This window comes from Bufo bufo, chromosome 6 (genome assembly GCF_905171765.1).
Source record: "Bufo bufo chromosome 6, aBufBuf1.1, whole genome shotgun sequence".
Taxonomy (NCBI): domain Eukaryota; kingdom Metazoa; phylum Chordata; class Amphibia; order Anura; family Bufonidae; genus Bufo; species Bufo bufo.
Window position 1 is genome coordinate 314,932,587 of NC_053394.1, and position 24,539 is coordinate 314,957,125.

Consider the following 24,539-nt stretch of genomic DNA (forward strand, 5'->3'; position numbering starts at 1 on the left):
ATTTTATTTTTTGGGGACGTTAGAAGGCTTAGAAGTTTAGAAGCAAATCTTGAAATTTTTCAGCCCACTTTTTAAGGACCAGTTCAGGTCTGAAGTCACTTTGTGGGGCTTACATAATAGAAACCACCCAAAAATGACCCCATTTTAGAAACTGCACCCCTCAAGGTATTCAAAACTGATTTTACAAACTTTGTTAACCCTTTAGGTGTTCCACAAGAATTAAAGGAAAATGTAAATGAAATTTCAGAATTCCACTTTTTTGGCAGATTTTCAATTTTTTTCCGGTAACAAAGCAAGGGTTAGCAGCCAAACAAAACGTAATATTTATTAGGGCTCGTTCACACGAACGTATTTTGTGTTCCGCATTCAGCCCGTTTTCTGCGTTCTGCATACGTTCCGTATACGAAACCTTTCATTTCAATGGGTCCGCAAAAGATGCGGACCGCACTCTGTGTGCTGTCCGCATCCGTTGCTCTGTCCCGTGGCCCCGCAAAAATTATGAGGCCTGTCCTATTCTTGTCCATTTTGCGGACAAGAATAGGCATTTCTATAATGGGCCTCCTGTTCCGTTCCGCAAATTGCGGAAGGCACACGGGCGGCATCCGTTTTTTGCGGATCCGCAATTAGCGGACCGCAAAAACCGTCACGGTGGTGTGAACAAGCCCTTACCCCGATTCTGTAGTTTACAGAAACACCCTATTTGTGAACTGCTGTATGGGCACACGGCAGGGCGCAGAAGGAAAGGAGCGCCATGTGGTTTTTGGAGGGCAGATTTCACAGGGATAATTTTAAGTTGCCTTATCACATTTTAAGACCCCCTGATGCACCCCTAGAGTAGAAACTCCAAAAGTTACCCCATTTTGGAAACTACGGGATAAGGTGGCAGTTTTCTTGGCACTATTTTAGGGTACATATGATTTTTGGTTGCTCTATATTACACTTTTTGTGAGGCAAGGTAACAAAAAATTGCTGTTTTGGCACCCTTTTTATTTTTTGTTATTTACAATGTTCATCTGACAGGTTAGATCATGTGCTATTTTTATAGAGCAGATTGTTACGGACGCGACAATACCAAATATGACTTTTTTGGTTGTTTGTTTCAGTTTTACATAATAAAGCATTTTTTTATTTTTATGGTTTTTTAGTGTCTCCATATTCTGAAAGCCATATTTTTTTTTTTTTACTTTTTGGGCAACTATCTTATGTAGGGGCTTATTTTTTTTGGGATGAGATGACTGTTGGTTTGGTACTATTTTAGGGTGCATATGACTTTTTGATCGCTTGGTATTACATTTTTTGTGATGTAAGGTGACAAAAAAAAAAGGCTTTTTTGACAGTTTTTTTTTATTTATTTATTTATTTTTTACCGTGTCCACCTGAGGGGTTAGGTCATGTGATATTTTTGTACAGCAGGTTGTTACGGTGCGGAGGCATGGACATAAACACCACGGAAGCACTCCGTGCTTCGGTTACGCATCTCCGTGATTGTGGACCCATTCAAGTGAATGGCTCCTCATCCGTGATGTAGAGTGCACACGGGCCGGTGTCCGTGTATTGCGGACTCGCCGTGTGCAGGCAGCAATACGGCCACGGGCACACAATGTTCGTGTGGAAGAGGCCTTTAATAGACCTGGTTGTTACGGACATGGCGATACCTTACTAATGGCGATAAATGGCGATAAAGTCCAAAGAAAATCTACTACTAAACGAGATAGACAAGGCGGCAAATCATAATGAGGTGGTTATTATGGGGGACTTCAACTACCCAGACATAGACTGGGAAACTGAAACTTGTATATCTCATAAAGGAAACAGGTTCTTGGCAATAACAAAAGACAATTACCTCTCCCAACTGGTTCAGGGCCCAACTAGAGGGACGGCCATACTGGACTTAGTATTAACTAATAGGCCTGACAGAACAACAGACGTGCAGATTGGGGGGACACCTGGGAAATAGTGACATAAAGTAATAACCTTCCAATTATCATTCAAAAGAGCGTTTCTACAGGGAGGAACAAAAATACCAAACTTCAAAAAAGCTAAATTTAGCCAACTAAGACCTAACTAACTGGGACAAAGTCCTCAAAAATAAAAATACAGCCACAAAATGGGATATCTTTAAAAGCATCCTAAAATCTCATTGTGAGAGGTACATACTGTTTGGGAATAAAAGGTTAAGGAACAAAAAGAAACCAATGTGGATAAATAGAACTGTAAAGAAAGCAATAAATGACAAAAAGAAAGCATATAAATCACTAAAACAGGAGGGCAGCACGGAAGCACTGAAAAACTATAAGGAAAAAAATAGAACATGCAAAAAACAAATAAAAGCGGCCAAACTAGAGACCGAGAGATTAATTGCCAAAGAGAGTAAAACTAACCCTAAAATGTTCTTCAATTATATAAATGTTAAAAAGTATAAATCTGAAGGTGTCGGCCCTTTAAAGAGTAATGAGGGGGGAGTCGAAGAGAGCGACGAGGAGAAAGCAAAGCTGTTAAAACTAGATTTTTGTATAACTTACCAGTAAAATCTCTTTCTCGCTCTTCCTTGGGGGACACAGGAAACCTTGGGTATAGCTCAACTCCCTAGGAGGCGTGACACTAAGTGAAAACTGTTAAGCCCCTCCTCCAGCAGCTATACCCTCAGCCTGGAGAGAGAGACTACCAGTTGCGTGTCCAAGTAGTGAAAGAAAGGCAATGACCAACCATATAAAACCAAACAAGTCAACTACCCGACAGGGGCAACTAAACCGTAACGGTAAACCAGAACAATGGGTGGCTGCTGTGTCCCCCAAGGAAGAACGAGAAAGAGATTTTACTGGTAAGTTATACAAAAATCTCGTTTTCTCGCCCAATTCCTTGGGGGACACAGGAAACCTTGGAACGTTCAAGAGCAGTCCAAGAGGGGAGGGACTACAGCCCAAGGCGAAAACCACCGGAGGTATTAAGAAACCACCGCCTGCAAGACCAGGCGGCCCAAAGCAGCATCCGCCGATGCATAGGTGTTCATCCTGTAGAACTTGATGAAGGTGTGCAAGGAAGACCAGGTGGCCGCCTTACACAGTTGTTCAGCCGAAGCCTGATGCCTCTGAGCCCAAGAAGCACCGACCGCTCTGGTAGAATGAGCGGTAACACCAAAAGGCGTCTCCTTGCCCTTGGCGCGGTAAGCCTCGGCAGTAGCCATCTTGATGAAGCGGGCAATAGACACCCTGGACGCCGCCAACCCCTTGCGCAGACCTTCCGGAACCACAAAGAGAGAGTCCGTGCGCCGAAAGGGTCCAGTGACTTCCAGGTAAATCTTCAGGGCCCTAACAACATCCAGGCGGTGAAGCTCCCGTTCTCGAGGATGAGAAGGAGATAGACAAAGGGAAGGGAGGACGATGTCCTCATTGAGGTGAAAGGCGGAGACCACCTTCAGAAGGAAGGAACCGGACGGAGAACCGCCTTATCCTGGTGGAAGACCAAAAGGGGCTCCGCGCAAGAAAGTGCCGCCAATTCAGACACCCGTCGAAGGGACGTGATGGCCACAAAGAACATGACCTTGCAGGACAAAAGGCGAAGAGAAACCCTCCGCAAAGGCTCGAAGGGGGTAGATTGGAGTGCCGTTAGCACAACATTAAGGTCCCAGGGTGGAATGGGAGAGCGATACGGGGGAACAGAGTGAGCGACTCCCTGGATAAAGGTTTTGACAGGCCCAGGAGGGGCATGAGGACGCTGGAAGAGGATGGAAAGCGCCGAGACCTGACCCTTTAACGAGCTGAGACCTAAACCCAGGTCCAGACCAGACTGCAAGAAGGACAAGACCGTGGGAAGGGAAAAACGAAAAGGGGAGGAACATCCAGAGTTTCACAAAAACCCAGGTAAGACCGCCAGGTCCGGTAATAAATCCTGGACGAGGCCGGCTTTCATGTGTGGATCATGGTATGAACCACATCTGCCGAAAAACCCAGTCGCGTTAAAACTGCGGTCTCAATAGCCATGCCGTTAAACGCAGCGACCCTAAATGCTGGTGGAAGATCGGCCCTTGAGAGAGGAGGTCTTCTCTTAGAGGCAGCGCCAAGGCGCGTCTCCCAGGAGCAGCATTAGGTCGGTGTACCATGAGAACTGTAGGCACGCCCTCTGATGCGATTCTCCGGAGAACCCATGGCAGAAGAGGGAGGGGCGGAAACACGTACAGGAGGGAAAATTCCGTCCACGGAAGAACGAGAGCGTCGGCGCCGTACACCCTCGGGTCCTTGGACCTGGACAGGAAGGTGGGGAGCTTGTGGTTGAACCTGGAGGCCATGAGATCCACATCCGGACAACCCCAACGGAGGCAAATGGACTCGAACACGTTGGGATGCAGAGACCACTCGCCCGGGTAGATCGTCGTCCGACTAAGGAAGTCTGCCGCCCAGTTGTCCACCCCCGGAATGTAAATGGCCGACAGGGCCGGAACATGAGTTTCCGCCCAATGGAGGATGTGAGACACCTCCCGCATAGCCGCTGCACTGCGAGTGCCCCTTTGATGATTTATATACGCCACAGCCGTGGCGTTGTCCAACTGGACACGAACGGGATGACCCCGAAGTAGTGGAGTCCAATGCCGGAGCGATAGGAGAATCGCCCTCAGTTCCAGAATGTTTATTGGCAGTTTGGACTCCGATGGAGACCAAGTGCCCTGGACGGACCGGGGAGGAAACACTGGCATCGGTGGTAACCAGCAACCAGGTCATCGGCAGAAAGGATTTTCCCAGGAGGGGGGTCCGTAACCACCAGAGGAGGGAGGTCCGAGCATGGGTAGGAAGGGGGAAGGGCGGTGCAGACTCTCCGGAGAATTGTCCCAGGCAGACAGAATTGCCGTCTGGAAGGTGCGGGAGTGATATTGCGCTAAAGGAATCGCTTCGAAACAGGACACCATCTGTCCCAATACCCGCATGCTGGACCGGAAGAACGGACGGCGGTGGAGAAGCAGAGTCCGAACCGAACGGTGAAGGAGCTGACGCTTTTCCGGTGGGAGCCGAACCTCCACCGCTTCTGTATCCAGTAACATCCCCAGAAAGACGAGTTGTCTGGATGGGGTAAGCGAGGACTTGGGAAGGTTGATAATCCAACCGAACCGCTCCAAGGTTTGCAGCGTGAGGTTCACGCTGGTGGACGTCTGGGAACAGGAGGGCGCCTTGATGAGCAGATCGTCCAAGTAGGCAAGGATCTTGGTGAACACCTGAGGAGCCGTCGCCAGGCCGAAGGGGAGGGCGACAAATTGATAATGGTCGTTCCCCACCGCAGAGCAAAGGAAACGCTGGTGACACTGAGCGATCGGGACGTGGAGGTAAACGTCCTGGATGTCGATAGACGACAAACTCCCCTCTTTCCAGAGAGGCCACCACGGATCTGAGGGACTCCATCCTGAACCGCCGAAGACGGAGGAAACGGTTTAACCGCTTGAGGTCCAATATTGGTCTTACCGAACCTTTTTTTTGGTGACCACAAAAAGGTTCGAGTAGAACCCCTTGAATCGGTCCCTTAGAGGAACGGGAGTGATGACTCCTTTTTCCAGAAGGGTGCGAATGGCTTCGGAGAAGTCGTCCGCACACTGGGGGTCCCTCGGGACACGGGAGCGAAAAAAGCGAATCGGAGGGAGGGACGCAAATTCGATTTTGTATCCGGAAGATACAACTTCGAGAGCCCAGGCGTCGGAGACGTGCGCCTGCCAGATGTCCCTGAACAGGAGGAGTTGTCCCCCCACCTGGGTGGGTGGGGGCGCACCTTCAGGCGGGGGTCTGCTTGGCTGTGGGAGGGCGAGCAGGCTGGGACTTATGCCAGGAGGGTGGAGTCCGAAAAAAAGGCTTTTTACGCCTATCCTGGGAAGAGTTAGATGACAGAACGGACGCGGATCGAGTACCGGAGGCCCTGCGGGAAGACCTAAAACGAGAGAAACCTGGATGACCTCGAATGGCCCTCTTAGTCCTAGGCTGGGGAAGATGGGTGCTCTTCCCCCCCGTGGCTTCAGAAATGATCTCGTCCAGGCGGGACCCGAATAAGCGGGAGCCCGCGAAGGGAAGGCGAGCAAGTGACCGTTTGGAAGCGGCATCCGCCGTCCAAACCTTTAGCCAAAGATCTCTCCTAGCTGAAATGGCCAGAGCAGAGGAACGGGCCATGAGGGCACCTGCATCAAGGGAGGCCTCACAAATGAATTTTCCTGCCTGAACAATGAGCTGGGCTAAAGCACGGAGGTCCTGAATAGAGACGTCCGAATCAAGTTCCTGATCCAGCTGGGAAGCCCATTCCGAGACCGCTTTCCCGGCCCAGGCGGAATCAAAGACCGGCCTGAGGGCTGAACCGGAGGCGGCAAATATGGCCTTTGTAAGGGATTCCATGCGCCGGTCCTCAGCGGACTGAAGAGAGGAGCCGTCCGCCACAGGAATGACCGTGCTTTTGGACAAGCGGGCCACGGGAGGGTCAACCTTAGAAGGAGACGCCCAAGTGGAGATGCAATCTGCCGGGAAGGGATAACAGATATCCAACTTCTTAGGCAGGGTAAAACGGGCATCAGGGCGAGACCAGGCCTTAGAGACTACCGACGAGAAGTCGGCATGGAGAGGGAATACTGTGTACGCCTGCTTGGGGCGGAAAAAGGACACACCAGCCTTGTCAGAGCTGGGAGGGTCATCGTGAATTTTAAAGGTGTCACGAATGTTGGTAATGAGATGGCCCACAGCAGAGGCCAGCTTGGATGGTAAAGCCGAGTCCCTATCCCAATCCGAATCCACTAATTCCCCCTCTGAGGGCATGTCCTGTGAGGAAGAGGGGCCCGACTGAGACCGTACCCTTGGAGGTGACAGGGATGCATCCGAGGATGACACGCACTCTGCCCTGGACCGCTTCTGGGGTGCCAGGCCCTGGAGGCGTCGCTCGGGGGTGTATCAGGCTGCGTGGCAGGCTGTGTATTCGCAAGGCGGCCCACGACATTAGTGAGGCTTTCCACGGCCTGGGACAGGGATCTTGCCCATTCAGGAGGATCCAAGAGGACAGGGGGCGGCACAGCAAGTGGCGGACCCTGTATTGGGACCTGGCATGCAGAGCAGAGAGAGGGAGAAGGAGCAGGGCTGGAACAGCCACTCTCACCATCCTGATGTCTTCACCCTCTGTCCGTTCCAGCAGGGTCGCCCCTTCAGCTACTGGCACCGTAGTGGCAGGACGCTGGAAGAGGGACTTGGCGTGCGGGCGACCCTTGCGCTGGCGGGATGCAGGGGAGCTGGGTTGCCCTGGTCCTCCTTGTCTTCTGTGGGGGAGGCACCAGTACGGATGGCCGGCACTGGTGCAGCTCGACCCCGGGAGAAACAGAGAGGTCCAGGCGTCTCTGTGAAAAGTAGAACAATAAAAAATTTAAATTTTAAAATGGAGGAAAAAAAAAACCTGCAGAGCAGGGAGTGTCTTGCCTCCTTGGACACTAAGCAAAAAACTGGTAGTCTCTCTCTCCAGGCTGAGGGTATAGCTGCTGGAGGAGGGGCTTAACAGTTTTCACTTAGTGTCACGCCTCCTAGGGAGTTGAGCTATACCCAAGGTTTCCTGTGTCCCCCAAGGAATTGGGCGAGAAATAATTTTTTCTCCACTGTATGCACTGAGGAAAATAAACTGTCAGATGAAATGCAGAATGTAAAAATAAATTCCCCATTAAAAGTGTCCTGTCTGACCCAGGAAGAAGTACAACAGCGACTTAAAAAGATTAAAATAGACAAATCGCCAGGACTGGATGGCATACACCCCCGTATCCTAAGGGAATTAAGATGTCATAGCCAGACCCTTATTTCTGATATTAGCAGACTCCATACTGACAGGGAATGACTCACAGGATTGGCGCATAGCAAATATGGTGCAAATATTAAAAAAGGGTCCAAAAACAGAGCCTGTAAACTATAGGCCGGTAAGTTTAACATCTGTTGTGGGTAAACTGTTTGAAGGTTTTCTAAGAGATGCTATCTTAGAGCATCTCAACGGAAATAAGCAAATAACGCCATATCAGCATGGCTTCATGAGGGATCGGTCATGCCAAACTAATTTAATCCGTTTCTATGAGGAGGTAAGTTCTAGACTTGACAGCGGCGAATCAATGGATGTCGTATATCTGGACTTCTCCAAAGCATTTGACACTGTACCACATAAAAAGTTAGTATATAAAATGAGAATGCTTGGACTGGGAGAAAATGTCTGTATATGGGTAAGTAACTGGCTCAAGTGATAGAAAACTGAGGGTGGTTATTAACGGTACACACTCAGGTTGGGTCACTGTCACTAGTGGGGTACCTCAGGGGTCAGTAATGGGCCCTATTCTCTTCAATATATTTATTAATGATCTTGTAGAAGGCTTGCACAGTAAAATATGAATTTTCGCAGATGACACTAAACTGTGTAAAGTAATTAACACTGAAGAGGACAGTATACTGCTACAGATGGATCTGGATAGATTGGAGGCTTGGGCAGATAAGTGGCAGATGAGGTTTAACACTGACAAATGTAAAGTTATGCACATGGGAAGGAATAATGCAAGTCACCCGTACATACTAAATGGTAAACACTGGGTAACACTGACATGGAAAAGGATCTAGGAATTTTAATAAACAGCAAACTAAGCTGCAAAACCAGTGTCAGGCAGCTGCTGCCAAGGCCAATAAGATAATGGGTTGCATTAAAACGGGCATAGATGCCCGTGATAAGAACATAGTCCTATCAATTTACAAATCACTAGTCAGACCACACATGGAGTACTGTGTACAGTTCTGGGCTCCTGTGAACAAGGCAGACATAGCAGAGCTGGAGAGGGTCCAAAGGACGGCAACTGAAGTACCCTGAAAGATTATCAAAATTAAGGTTATTCAATTTAGAAAACAGACGACTGAGGGGAGATCTAATTACTATGTATAAATATATCAGGGGGCAGTACAGAGATCTGGCCCATCATCTATTTATCCCCAGGACTGTGACTGACGAGGGGACATCCTCTTGTGTCTGGAGGAAAGAAGGTTTGTACACAACCATAGAAGAGGATTCTTTACGGTAAGAGCAGTGAGACTATGGAACTCTCTGCCTGAGGAGGTGGTGATGGTGAGTTCACTAAAAGAGTTCAAGAGGGGCCTGGATGTATTTCTGGAGCGTAATAATATTACAGGCTATGGCTACTAGAGAGGGGCCGTTGATCCAGGGAGTTATTCTGATTGAAGTCAGGAAGGAATTTTTATTCCTCTAAAGTGGGGAAAATTGGCTTCTACCTCTGTTTTTTTTTGCCTTCCTCTGGATCAACTTGCAGGATGACAGGCCGAACTGAATGGACAAATGTATTTTTTCGGCCTTTTGAACTATGTTACCTAATATGTGTACTTTTTTTTTTTTTCCACTTTTAACACAATAAAAGCATTTTTGAAACAAAAAAATAAATCATGTTTTAGTGTCTCCATATTCTGAGATCCATACGCTTTTTTGATTGCTTGGTGTTGCACTTTTTGTGATGTAACGTGACAAAAAAAATATGATTGTTTTAGCACAGTTTTTATTTTATTTTTTCTACGGCGTTCAGGTGAGGATTATGTGATATTTTTGTAGAGCCAGTCATTATAGACACGGCAATACCCAATATGTCTGGTTTTCTTTTTTGTTTCTATTTTTTTTACAATTACCCGCCCAATCAGCCCGCCGTACATGTACGGTGCTGGTCCTTAAGTCACATCCACCAGCGCCGTACATGTACGGCGAGGGTCCTCTACGGGTTAAAGTATCGCTTGTTGACAGCTGTGCATATGTTCAACATAAACATTTGTCCTATTATCCCCACTGAGGAAAAGGGAAATACTCAATGGACACATCAAGCTAAAACCACAACCATGTGAACTGCATGAGGCAAAAAAGGAACGTCAAACAGTCACAATTTTTGCACAAGAACTATCTGCATAAAAAAAATAGCTGTTTTATCATTGTACCCTACCCTAGGCTACTCTTTTTCTGAAAAGTGGATGGTGCTTACTGGGAGAAGTGTGGCCTCTTGCAGCCTAGTACATTTAGGGTTGTGGAGTTGAAGGTAGGTAATCTGTTCTCACATCTCCTGTGTTCTTCTCTGTCCCTTATACAAGGTATATTTATGCTGCTCCAAAGCCCTTAGTTACAATGCCTGAAACTGCAGGTCTGCAGTAATCTCAGAACAGGAAGACAGTGTTTGTTATTCCGATTATATAAAATTATCCCCTATACTGTTAACTATTAGCTTAGTGGGGGTCCTAGCGCTGGGACCCCCAGCAACCACGAGAACAAGGACCCTGTGGAGCTGCTAGAAATGAACAGTGTGGTTGGTTGGGCTGAGCGCATTCCCCGACTGTCCTCATTTCGGGGGTGTCCACAGGGTATGGACGTTCATGTGGTTGGTGGGGGTCCCAGCCGTAGGTTAATATAACCAGAATACCCATTAAACGGTCTGGGAATAAGTAACTTTTCACAGGACCCAAAGCATACTTACCTACTCCGTGCCGCTCTGGTCCTGCATGCCAGTTCCCATTTGTCCCTCTTCCGCCAATAACTAGCTTCAGATGTGTCTCTTGTGGACATTTTACCGCTGAAGCCAGTCATTGGCTGCAGTGGAGCAGATTATCATGTTGGAGAGGAAGTAAACAAGCTGTGGCCCGGAAGATGGGTCATGGCAGCCAGTGCGCAGGACCGGAGCTGCAGATAAGTATAAATCTTTCCATAGCAGAGTCAGGCTGCAGAACTTTTTACGGCAAGCAATGAATATAGCAGCTACACTTTTTACGTCCTCCCCCCCCCTCATTTAGACTTGCACATGATTCTCTGCATTTCCAGGACAGACATATTAAGCTTTTCTAACTTTTTTTTTTCTCTAATGACAAAATCATAAATTTCTTACAATTAAGTGTATAACAGCATTTTCCAGTTATTAAATGCATAGTGCATTGCATATTTAATTTAATTTCAGGAATTTCAGACATTGTATTCAAATAAATATGGTTTAAGTTCTAAGTAGCCTGATTACTTACATGATGGTAAGAAAAAGCCAGATGTTACCATTTTCCTACAGTAACTTTGCCATTCGTAAACTATTGGCCATTTATGAAGGAGTCGGAGTGTTAAACATTACAGGAGTCATAACTTTGGCTTACTGACTCCACAACCCTGCCAAAAACAGGCATAAATGATAGCACAAAACTATGCATCATAGCTGGAGCACATTGAGGGGACTGCGATGTGCCAAATTTATTAAAAGGTCTCTTAATAAATTGGGTGTCTTGCTTGAGTGCAAACTAGTTCAGAATGGCTTATGATTTGCTAGTCTTGACAAACTGGGCACTTGTAGTATTTCTGTGCAGCACAGAGGACTAAGTAACATGGCTTCATTTGGGAGGAGGACGGATATGGAGTAAATTACAGCCAGATTAAAAAACAATACAGGTATGTGACAATGAGATCAAGTGGTGATGTTAGGCTTAAACCTAAATATTAGACTTCTCAGTCAAACACCCACAACACTAGTATATGAAACCAGCAAGTATAAAGCAGGTAGACATGCTCACCATGCGTTTCCGCTTTCTCCATTCTTTACTGTATTGCTTCCGTTCGCTATACACCTAGAAGACAAGCAGCAGAACAGGGACATTACATACAACATGCAGGCGGTGCAAAGTAATTCCTAAATTCTTCAGGTACTGGCTTTCTGAACTATACAGTCATATATTTTTACAGCCCAACAAACAATCTCTCCTTTTAAATAACTAGAATCTGATTGGCTGTCAGGTCACTGAGATCTTGCAGGTACTGGCCAGGCCCCTTCCACAACTGGCTGGAACGGAGATCTCTCTAATCCCAGCATTTTAACCCCTTAGATGTCGTGCTCAATAGCGACTGTAGAATCTCAAGTGTTTGGTGGAGGGTCTGCTGATGGGTTACCATGGTAGCTGGGGGACCTAACAAACGCCCAGATCAGCCATCTATATCTGTCAATAAGGCCTAATAGGTTGTTTGTCCGTATAACACAGTATTCCAAAGCATTATACAAGTGACATAATCAAAGAATAGCAAAAAAAAGTTAAATTATTCTTAATAAAAGTTTTATCTAAAAAACAAACTTCTCAAAAATAAAATCACACCTTTCTGATACTGAAGGTAAATACTGTTTCCGTCTCCCTTGGCTGTGCAGGTGACATGGCTGTCAGCCAAACAGTCACTTGGCAGATAGCTATCTTTATGTTTGGTTGGCCTTATTTGCCGTGTCTGTAATGGGCACATATTGATAGCATCCAATCCCTGTGCAGGTTCCAACCCTATAACTGTACCTTCTCTTTTTCCTCAGGGGTGACATGATTAGTTGCCGATTTAATCTTCTGCAGCTTTTCCTGATGCCTACTACATTCCTGCTTTAATTCTTTGATTTCTTTTACCATCTCCTCAGTGGTCATGGAGCTGTTCAGATCTTTCAGCTCTACAAAAGGTGATATTTCGTATTAACAGTAACACATGCCAAGAATAAAAACCCACAACTCTTAATGTAAGGCCCCCACACACATTAACCACCTCAGCCCCCAGTGCTTAAACACCCTGAAAGACCAGGCCACTTTTTACACTTCTGACCTACACTACTTTCACCGTTTATTGCTCGGTCATGCAACTTACCACCCAAATGAATTTTACCTCCTTTTCTTCTCACTAATAGAGCTTTCATTTGGTGGTATTTCTTTGCTGCTGACATTTTTACTTTTTTTCTTATTAATCGAAATTTAACGATTTTTTTGCAAAAAAATGACATTTTTCACTTTCAGTTGTAAAATTTTGCAAAAAAAAACGAGATCCATATATAAATTTTGCTCTAAATTTATTGTTCTACATGTCTTTGATAAAAAAAAAAATGTTTGGGTAAAAGTTATAGCGTTTACAAACTATGGTACAAAAATGTGAATTTCCGCTTTTTGAAGCAGCTCTGACTTTCTGAGCACCTGTCATGTTTCCTGAGGTTCTACAATGGCCAGACAGTACAAACACCCCACAAATGACCCCATTTCGGAAAGTAGACACCCTAAGGTATTCGCTGATGGGCATAGTGAGTTCATAGAACTTTTTATTTTTTGTCACAAGTTAGCGGAAAATGATGATTTTTTATTTTTATTTTTCTTACAAAGTCTCATATTCCACTAACTTGTGACAAAAAATAAAAACTTCCATGAACTCACTATGCCCATCAGCGAATACCTTGGGATGTCTTCTTTCCAAAATGGGGTCACATGTGGGGTATTTATACTGCCCTGGTATTCTAGGGGCCCTAAAGCGTGAGAAGAAGTCTGGAATATAAATGTCTAAAAAAAAATTACGCATTTGGATTCCGTGAGGGGTATGGTGAGTTCATGTGAGATTTAATTTTTTGACACAAGTTAGTGGAATATGAGACTTTGTAAGAAAAAAATAATAATAATTCCGCTAACTTGGGCCAAAACAAATGTCTGAATGGAGCCTTACAGAGGGGTGATCAATGACAGGGGGGGTGATCAATGACAGGGGGGGTGATCAATGACAGGGGGGGTGATCAGAGAGTCTATATGGGGTGATAACCCCCCCTGTCATTGATCACCCCCCTGTAAGGCTCCATTCAGATGTCCGTATGTGTTTTGCGGATCCGATCCATGTATCCGTGGATCCGTAAAAATCATACGGACATCTGAATGCAGCCTGACAGGGGGGTGATCAATGACAGGGGGGGGGTGATCAATGACAGGGGGGTGATCAGGGAGTCTATATGGGGTGATCACCCCCCCTGGAAGGCTCCAGGGAGACGCCTGTATGTGTTTTGCGGATCCGATCCATCTATCAGTGAATCCGTAAAAATCATGTGGACATCTGAATGGAGCTTTACAGAGGTTTAAACAATGACAGGGGTGTAATCAATGACAGGGGGGTGATCAGGGAGTCTCTATAGGTGGTGATCACCACAGTCATTGATCACGCCCCTGTAAGGCTCCATTCAGACGTCCGTATGCGTTTTGCGGATCCGATCCATCTATCAGTGGATCCGTAAAAATCATGCGGACATCTGAATGGAGCTTTACAGGGGGTTGATCAATGACAGGGGGGTAATCAATGACAGGGTGGTGATCAGGGAGTCTATATGGGGTGATCAGGGGTGATCAAGGGTGAATAAGGGGTTAATAAGTGACAGGGGGGGGGGGTGTAGTGTAGTGGTGCTTGGTGCAACATATTACTGAGCTACCTGTGTCCTCTGGTGGTCGATCCAAACAAAGGGGACCACCAGAGGACCAGGTAGCAGGTATATTAGACGCTGTTATCAAAACAGCGTCTAATATACCTGTTAGGGGTTAAAAAAAACACATCTCCAGCCTGCCAGCGAACGATCGCCGCTGGCAGGCTGGAGATCAACTCTCTTACCTTCCGTTCCTGTGAGCGCGCGCGCCTGTGTGCGCGCGTTCACAGGAAATCTCGCGTCTCGCGAGATGACGCGTATATGCGTGATTGTGCGCAGCGCTGCCACCTCCGGAACGCGAATCTGCGTTAGGCGGTCCGGAGGTGGTTAAAAAGGACCTTTCACCACTCCTGACATGCCTGTTTTAATAGCTTCATGCATTCCCTTCATTCTGTAACATCTATTCTTATGGCTCTATGTTGTGTGATTCCTTTATTATTTCAACTAGAAGTTATGAATGAATTGCTAGCAGTCTGCAATAAGGGTACAGAGGGGTGGTAACCTGTTGGGAAGGGGGGGGGGGGGGGTAGAGCACTTGTTTCTGTGCAGGGTATCACAGTAGGTCATATTATGAGGCAAGACTTTAAAGGCTATGTACACCTTTGGAGGCAATTTTTGCTTATGATTGCATTTTACTCATTTTGGGCTAAAAATCATATTTTCAATTGGCCTTTATTAAAAATATTGACCTGTTCTGTCACAAAGGGTTAACTGTTTTTCTAACAGTGTGACTGGTTCTTTCATTTTCACTTTGTGCTGGTCATATATCTACTAAGAGGCCATAAACACTTATTTAAGCCACATTCTTATCATTAAGATAAGAACTGAGCTATAATGAGTATATATAATATGAAATCTGTCTGCTCCTAGTCTGACGGTAAAGAGAAAATTCTGAGGCTGCTACTAGAGCTTCTCAGCTCTGTACAGGAAAAAGGGCTCCATATTTTTTTTAAATAAAGACCAATTGAAAAAAAAGATTTTTAGCTCAAAATGGGTACAATGCAATAAAAAAAAAAAATCCTCCTCCTTTAAAGCCAGCCCCCCCCCCCATATGCCTGGGCTCCTCACAGCGGCTGTACTTACCTCGCTCACCAGCACCCGCGTGGCTTCTGATGCCGACACGGCCGCCGCTGCATCTGCCCATCGCGCAGATGAAAACATCCGGCGTCAGGGAGTGGCAACCAATCAATAGCAGGCCTCGATGGGAATAAGCCTAGCATTGCAGGTGATGCTAGGGAGGCTCGTTCCCGCCGCAGTCTGCTATTGACTAAACCCCCTACCTCCAAGTTCCTTTTTTTTTCATCAGCATGACGGGTAGATGCAGCGGCGGCCATCAGAAGTAACATGGGTGCCGGGGAGCGAGGTAAGTACAACCTCTGTGGGGGGCCCAGGCATTATAGATCTTGGCCCAGGGGGGCATTATAGATCTTGGATAACCCCTTTAAGGCATATCACATATAACCAAAAGTAAGTGACAAACCTGTCTCCAGCTGACGGCACCCCTGCTGGACACTCTGCACTTTACTGGACACTTCTGAGATCTGGTCATCCAGACTCTTGAGCTCTGCGTCACTCACATTTGGGAACTGGTCCTAAACATCAAACAATTAAAGGGATGACACTATGGCCAGCACAATTAAAGCATAGGAAAGCTATATATGAGGAGACACTATTTAGCTCACCTGATCAGCAAAGTAGATTTTCTGCTTGCCATAAACCTTCTCCTTGATTTTTCCTTGCTGGGCAAGTAGCTCCATTGCTTTAACAACAGCCTGGAGTGGAGAAACAGACAATGATGGGGGTATGTAAGGAGATGTAAATGAAGTTACTGGCACTATGGAAAACACATGTTTATTAGTTCATGCCGAATTTTTCTGGAGCATGTGAATGGGGCGCAAAAATACTCATTCATTTGCATTAGCAAGGATGAAGGATTTAGGTGCAGTATCCATGTCTAATCCCTGAATGTGTTACCATGGCCTAAAGGGTAGGGAGTAAATATGTGCTTGCAGTGTTGAGTTCTCGGAGACACACCCAAAACGCAGCATAGCAGTGATGTGTGGCAGCACCCTTAAAGGGGTTGTCCGGGTTCAGCTGGATCACGCAGGGCAAGGGCTCTTATTTACAATAACACACTGCCAGCAAACTGCCGGAACTCCAGAAAATGCCTTTGCCCTGCGCAATTTACTGCTCCGATGCTCAAGTCAGGAAGGCTGTCTGGGTGAAAATGGGGATATGTCTGGGTTCAGCTCTGAACCCGGACAACCCCTTTAAAGGGGTTGTCGCATCTTGCCATTACTAAGTGAAATGGCACTGAGTCCTGACCCCCAGGTGGCTGTTTTATTAACTCCCATTGCAGTGCATAGGAGCTACAGGAACAGTGCTGCACAGCAAGCTATAATGTTCCCCTAACTCGGAATCAGCATAGCTTGCTGTGCTACACTGTTCCTCCTATGAACTGCAATCGGAGCTCAGGCCTGCTTAGCTGTTTCCCAGCCACCTAGGCCATCTTGCCTTAATAAGGGCTGGTTTACAGAAGTATGTGCAGTCTGGGAATCATGCTCCATGTGTATGCGTGATCCTCCATTCTGGACACTGCTTATCTTGCAGGAGCGCATGGCATACAGATTTATAACGCTATGTGCCTCTGCATGACCTTCCTTCTACAGAATTATAGTGACAGCTTTCAGTATGATCCTGTAGAAGTAAGGTAAAGGAAAGGTACACAGAATTATAAATCAGTATATTGCCATGCACTCCTACAAAACGAGCAGTGTCCAGAACGGAAGATCATGCTCACTCATTGAGTGCGATTCCCAGACTGGACACACTTGTGTGAAACAGTCCTAACAATGAAATAAGAAAAAAAAACTTTAGGCCCCTTTCAGACGAGCGAGTCTCAAGCATCGGACTTGCAGCATGAGTATGCAGCAGCACCTATCCTGCACTGAAGGGGTCGTATAGCATCATATTGATTTATGATGCTAGGTAATCATTATAGTTCTAGAATGTATTGTATAACACTGACAGCATTATGTCAGTGTTATACAATACATTCCAGAACTGTAAGGCCCCTTGCACACGGGCGTCAAGGATTTTGTCCGGATACATTGCGGGAAACCCGGGCGAGTGCGCACGCAATTTCAGTCAGTTTTGTCTGCGATTGCAAAGCGTTTTAATGCGTTTTGCACGCGCGTGATAAAAACTAAATGTGGTACCCACACCCGAACTTCTTCACTGAAGTTTGGGTTTGGGCTCAGTGTTCTGTAGATTATTATAATCTTTTTCATTATAACATGGTTATAATGCAAAATAATAGCATTCTTTAATACAGAATGCTAAGTAAAATGTCCCTTGAGGGTTAAAAAATAATAAAAGAAATTATTCACCTCATCCACTTGATCGCGCAGCCGTTATCGTCTTCTTTCTTCTTCTTCTTGCAGAACCTGCAAAAGGACCTGCGCTGACGTCATCGCGCTCACCACGCATTGCACCCGCGCGGAAAACTTGCCCGTGTGAAAGGGGCCTAAGGGTTACATAGCATCATAAATCAATATAATGCGACCCCGTCAGTGCTGGTCAGGACGGGTGCTGCTGCATAATCACCCTGCAAGTCCAATGCGTGAGACTCGCTCGTCTGAAAGGGTCCTTAAAGACTTTGTCTCATTAGGACAACCCCTTTTTAATTTGAAGCCAGCCCATCAATCAGCAGCTGCTATCTTTTATACAACCATTCAGTAGCAGTAATGCAAATGAAATTTTTTCAATCTGCAACATGTCAACTTAGTCTACATGCGCACGGCCGTATCAGTTCAACAGTCTGCAAACCACAGATCTGCAAAATACATAGAGTTCGGTGCAATCAGCTTTTTTCTCAGTCCCATTAATAGAAACGTCTATTCTTGTCCGCAAAATGGACAAAAATAGGACATGTTCTATAATTTGCGGGATGGACATATGGACGCAGACAGCACACGGATGACATCTGTGTGGTATCGTTTGTTTGTTTTTGGAGACAAAGAAATGAATGGGGCCCAAGTGCGATCCACAAAAAATGCAGATCCAAATTATGGTTGTGTGCATGAGGCCTTGTCCTGTGGAGGTTACTCTTTTTAATGCAGAGGGAAAGATTTGCAGTAGATGGGCAGGCATGTAACCCGTGGATTTGTTGAGCATTTCCTGCACCAAAATATCTCCTATGTGGACATACTATAAAGGCGGCCATACATTAGAGAGAACTTGGTTGATAGTTGAACACACATCTGGTGAATAGTGTTGAGCGAACTTGTGTTTCAAGTTCGGCGTCTAAAGTTCGGGTTATCGAAGAATCGCGTTATGGATTCCGCTACCACGGACTATAGCGGAATTTAGAATCCATAACGCGATTCTTCAATAACCCAAACCCGAACTTTAGACGCCGAACTTAAAACACACGTTCGCTCAATACTACTGATGAACGATGGTTTCACAGACACGACCACACACATTTTAGCCCATAGTGGCTTTTAGATTTGTTCAAACTGCCCATACATGCTCAATGAAACCAGGCGATGGACGAAAGATCTTTCCCGGAAACGTTCTTTCAAAGATCTTTTGTCGAACTATCGGTCAAAAATATTAAACATGGCCGACTTCTTATCAGACGATAATGGTCTGTCATCGGCTGTCTAAAACGTTTGTTCATTCTTAAATTTCAACTGATGAATTTTCGTTTTGTTCCAACTTTAGACTAATGTCTCTTGTCTGACAGCTTGTGGGTACATTGCCCCACAATACCATTACTACATTATTATTTACTTACAGTTTTGCCAAGTCCATGTTCCCTCTGCAGGTTACTGAATACATCTTGGGTGCTGTACGGCCGGTTTTGGTCATTCATATACTTCAGAATAAGACTGTTGGCTGTAGGAAGAGATTTTGGAGGGTTATCCCATGCAGGGTATTACTATGCAATGAACAGAGTGTTTCAAATGAAGTATTGCAATAAACATGCCATAAAAATATAATAAGGTTTTTATGTACTACATTCTTCTCTCTGGTAGCGCCCCCTGCTGTTTATCCTTCTGGTCCACCTACTCCTGCATTCAGTGATGGACTTCCTTTCTCCTCCTCTCAGTGCCAGCATAGTGAGAAGCAGATGAAGTGGCTCAGACACCTTTCATTTATTCCTACTTAGAAATTCATAGAACTACTTAACCACCTCAGCCCCCAGTGCTTAAACACCCTGAAAGACCAGGCCACTTTTTACACTTCTGACCTACACTACTTTCACCGTTTATTGCTCGGTCATGCAACTTACCACCCAAATGAATTTTACCTCCTTTTCTTCTCACTAATAGAGCTTTCATTTGGTGGTATTTCATTGCTGCTGACATTTTTACTTTTTTTCTTATTAATCGAAATTTATCGATTTTTTTGCAAAAAAATGTCATTTTTCACTTTCAGTTGTAAAATTTTGCAAAAAAAACGACATCCATATATAAATTTTGCTCTAAATTTATTGTTCTACATGTCTTTGATAAAAAAAAAATGTTTGGGTAAAAAAAAAAATGGTTTGGGTAAAAGTTATAGCGTTTACAAACTATGGTACAAAAATGTGAATTTCCGCTTTTTGAAGCAGCGTTGACTTTCTGAGCACCTGTTATGTTTCCTGAGGTTCTACAATGCCCAGACAGTACAAACACCCCACAAATGACCCCATTTCGGAAAGTAGACACCCTAAGGTATTCGCTGATGGGCATAGTGAGTTCATAGAACTTTTTATTTTTTGTCACAAGTTAGCGGAAAATTATGATTTTTTTTTTTTTTTTCTTACAAAGTCTCATATTCCACTAACTTGTGACAAAAAATAAAAAGTTCTATGAACTCACTATGCCCATCAGCAAATACCTTTGGGTGTCTTCTTTCCAAAATGGGGTCACTTGTGGGGTAGTTATACTGCCCTGGCATTCTAGGGGCCCAAATGTGTGGTAAGGAGTTTGAAATCAAATTCTGTAAAAAATGACCGGTGAAATCCGAAAGGTGCTCTTTGGAATGTGGGCCCCTTTGCCCACCTAGGCTGCAAAAAAGTGTCACACATGTGGTATCTCCGTATTCAGGAGAAGTTGGGGAATGTGTTTTGGGGTGTCATTTTACATATACCCATGCTGGGTGAGATAAATATCTTGGTCAAATGCCAACTTTGTATAAAAAAATGGGAAAAGTTGTCTTTGCCAAGATATTTCTCTCACCCAGCATGGGTATATGTAAAATGACACCCCAAAACACATTCCCCAACTTCTCCTGAATACGGAGATACCACATGTGTGACACTTTTTTGCAGCCTAGGTGGGCAAAGGGGCCCACATTCCAAAGAGCACCTTTCGGATTTCACCGGCCATTTTTTACAGAATTTGATTTCAAACTCCTTACCACACATTTGGGCCCCTAGAATGCCAGGGCAGTATAACTACCCCACAAGTGACCCCATTTTGGAAAGAAGACACCCCAAGGTATTCGCTGATGGGCATAGTGAGTTCATGGAAGTTTTTATTTTTTGTCACAAGTTAGTGGAATATGAGACTTTGTAAGGAAAAAAAATAAATAATAATAAATCATCATTTTCCGCTAAAATTCTAGGAACTCGCCATGCCCCTCACGGAATACCTTGGGGTGTCTTCTTTCCAAAATGGGGTCACTTGTGGGGTAGTTATACTGCCCTGGCATTTTCCAGGGGCCCTAATGTGTGGTAAGTAGGTAAATGACCTGTGAAATCCTAAAGGTGCTCTTTGGAATGTGGGCCCCTTTGCCCACCTAGGCTGCAAAAAAGTGTCACACATGTGGTATCGCCGTATTCAGGAGAAGTTGGGCAATGTGTTTTGGGGTGTCTTTTTACATATACTCATGCTGGGTGAGAGAAATATCTCGGCAAAAGACAACTTTTCCCATTTTTTTATACAAAGTTGGCATTTGACCAAGATATTTATCTCACCCAGCATGGGTATATGTAAAATGACACCCCAAAACACATTCCCCAACTTCTCCTGAATACGGAGATACCACATGTGTGACACTTTTTTGCAGCCTAGATGCGTAAAGGGGCCCACATTCCTTTTATGAGGGCATTTTTAGACATTTGGATCCCAGACTTCTTCTCACGCTTTAGGGCCCCTAAAATGCCAGGGCAGTATAAATACCCCACATGTGACCCCATTTTGGAAAGAAGACACCCCAAGGTATTCAATGAGGGGCATGGCGAGTTCATAGAAATTTTTTTTTTTTGGCACAAGTTAGCGGAAATTGATTTTATTTATTTTTTTCTCACAAAGTCTCCCTTTCCGCTAACTTGGGACAAAAATTTCAATCTTTCATGGACTCAATATGCCCCTCACGGAATACCTGGGGGTGTCTTCTTTCCGAAATGGGGTCACTTGTGGGGTATTTATACTGCCCTGGCATTCTAGGGGCCCTAAAGCGTGAGAAGAAGTCTGGAATAAAAATGTCTAAAAATTTTTACGCATTTGGATTCCGTGAGGGGTATGGTGAGTTCATGTGAGATTTTATTTTTTGACACGTTAGTGGAATATGAGACTTTGTAAGAAAAAAAATAATAATTTCCGCTAACTTGGGCCAAAAAAATGTCTGAATGGAGCCTTACAGGGGGGTGATCAATGACAGGGGGGTGATCACGGAGTCTATATGGGGTAATCACCCCCCTGTCATTGATCACCCCCCTATAAGGCTCCATTCAGACGTCCGTATGTGTTTTGCGGATCCTATCCATGTATCCGTGGATCCGTAAAAATAATACGGACATCTGAATGCAGCCTGACAGGGGGGGTGATCAGGGAGTCTATATGGGGTGATCACCACAGTCATTGATCACGCCCCTGTAAGGCTCCATTCAGACGTCCGTATGCGTTTTGCGGATCGGATCCATCTATCAGTGGATCCGTAAAAATCATGCGGACATCTGAATGGAGCTTTACAGGGGGGTAATCAATGACAGGGGGGTGATCAGGGAGTCTATATGGGGTGATCACCACAGTCATTGATCACGCCCCTGTAAGGCTCCATTCAGACATCCGTATGCGTTTTGCGGATCCGATCCATCTATCAGTGGATCCGTAAAAATCATGCGGACATCTGAATGGAGCTTTACAGGGGGGTGATCAATTACAGGGGGGTAATCAATGACAGGGGGGTGATCAGGGAGTCTATATGGGGTGATCACCACAGTCATTGATCACGCCCCTGTAAGGCTCCATTCAGACGTCCGTATGTGTTTTGCGGATCCGATCCATCTATCAGTGGATCCGTAAAAATCATGCGGACATCTGAATGGAGCTTTACAGGGGGGTGATCAATGACAGGGGGGTAATTAATGACAGGGGGGTGATCAGGGAGTCTATATGGGGTGATCACCACAGTCATTGATCACGCCCCTGTAAGGCTCCATTCAGACGTCCGTATGCGATTTGCGGATCCGATCCATCTATCAGTGGATCCGTAAAAATCATGCGGACATCTGAATGGAGCTTTACAGGGGGGTGATCAATGACAGGGGGGTGATCAGGGAGTCTATATGGGGTGATCAGTGGTTGATAAGGGGTTAATAAGTGACGGGGGGGGGGAAGGGGGGTTTAGTGGTGTTTGGTGCTACTTTACTGAGCTACCTGTGTCCTCTGGTGGTCGATCCAAACAAAGGGAACCACCAGAGGACCAGGTAGCAGGTATATTAGACGCTGTTATCAAAACAGCGTCTAATATACCTGTTAGGGGTTAAAAAAATCACATCTCCAGCCTGCCAGCGAACGATCGCCGCTGGCAGGCTGGAGATCCACTCTCTTACCTTCCGATCCTGTGAACGCGCGTGCCTGTGTGCGCGCGTTCACAGGAAATCTCGCGTCTCGCGAGAGGACGCGCCGGCGCGTCCACCCAGAAGAGCAGGGCCGCCGCAAAGACGCAATCCTGCGTACGGCGGTCCTGAGGAGGTTAAAGATGTTGTCCCATCACATACAATGGGGGCATATCGCTCGGATATGCCACCATTGTCTGATAATTGCGGGTCCCATCTCTACAACTAGAACGGAGCGGGGAGAGTTGTGGCTGGAGGAGCCGGGTTTCCCGGGGTACGGCCACCACCAAGCGCTGCTCCCATACAAGTGAATGGGAACGCACCGCGCATGCACGGCCTCCGCTCCTATTCATTTCTATAAGACCGACGGCGGCCTCATAGAAATGAACGGAGGCCGGCTGCGCATGCGCAGTGCGCCCTCCACTGCTTTCTCGCTCCCTTCTCCATGTACGTGTGGGTCCCAGAGGTGGGACCCACACCTATCAGACAATTCTGTTGGATTCTGTATGAAACTGGAGCAATATGGAGGCACAGTAAGGCCCCGTACACTTCTGTCAGAGCCTTATATTAGCCCCACAAATCTGATCCTACGATAAATATACGTCTCCCACTAAACCTTTATATATACCCAGAAAGACTAACTTCTTAGGGTATAAGATCCCTGGGATAAATTTATCAAAAAGGAACCGTGGAGTCGTTGCCCATGACAACCAATCAGCTCATGGCTTAAAATTTCTAACAGGCCTTTGAAAAATGAGAGGCGAAAGATAATTGGTTGTTAATGGCAACGACTCCACTTTTCCTATGGAAGAGTTCTGTACTCCTTTATACTGGCGGTGGATGACGTGTGCAGGTCACTCAGCTGTAAAGTTTCATGTGCTGTGTATATATAAACATATGAATACAGGAGGCGGGTCACTCACCCACAGCGTCTTTTGATTTACTCATCTCTCGGTATGCACAGCGCTCAAATAACGGAATAAATTGACAATCCCGCCACTCCGCTCCACGTTATTTTCATTTACGACTCCATCCTCAGCTCGAGACTTGGAACGCAAACAGGAAATGACAATCAATCTATCATGCGCTCCACCCAGTGCAGAGCGAATCCAGAACGAGGCGTGCACCGCACGTGGTTTAGTTCACTGTATCTAGTGGGCTTAAAATGACGAGCGCCCAGGTTCCGTTATTTATGCGTTTAATAACAGCAAGACTGATTGGTCGTGCTTGGCAACATGGCTGCCCTTTCACCAGATGATTTTGAAAAACATATTCATTCATTGATTGCCTGTAGGACGTACTGCCTGACAATATGGCCATGTCCATGCACATCTTGCTTATTGAAACTGTCCCCACCATTGCTGTGCTGTGCCCGAACATCCGTACATAATAGGGCTGCATTCACACCGTATTCATGCACTTCATATGACAAATCTGTCCATAGTCCCCCTATGTAGGTGGCGAATGCCAAAAACACGT

The 24,539-nt window shown here is 45.7% G+C and overlaps 1 protein-coding gene across 1 annotated transcript in view; it reads right to left on the minus strand.

Moving 5' to 3' along the window:
- LOC121003477 (PSMC3 interacting protein) overlaps positions 1-24,105 on the minus strand; it is a 28,341-nt gene extending 4,236 nt beyond the window's left edge. The window contains exons 1-6 of the mRNA XM_040435357.1: positions 23,984-24,105; positions 19,026-19,126; positions 15,907-15,996; positions 15,705-15,816; positions 12,312-12,457; positions 11,553-11,606 (exon numbers count right to left, since the gene is read on the minus strand). Of these exons, the coding sequence (XP_040291291.1) occupies positions 11,553-11,606; positions 12,312-12,457; positions 15,705-15,816; positions 15,907-15,996; positions 19,026-19,126; positions 23,984-24,008 (528 nt within the window). The 5' untranslated portion in view covers positions 24,009-24,105. The remainder of the gene's footprint in view (positions 1-11,552; positions 11,607-12,311; positions 12,458-15,704; positions 15,817-15,906; positions 15,997-19,025; positions 19,127-23,983) is intronic.
- Between the last annotated feature and the right edge of the window lie 434 nt (positions 24,106-24,539).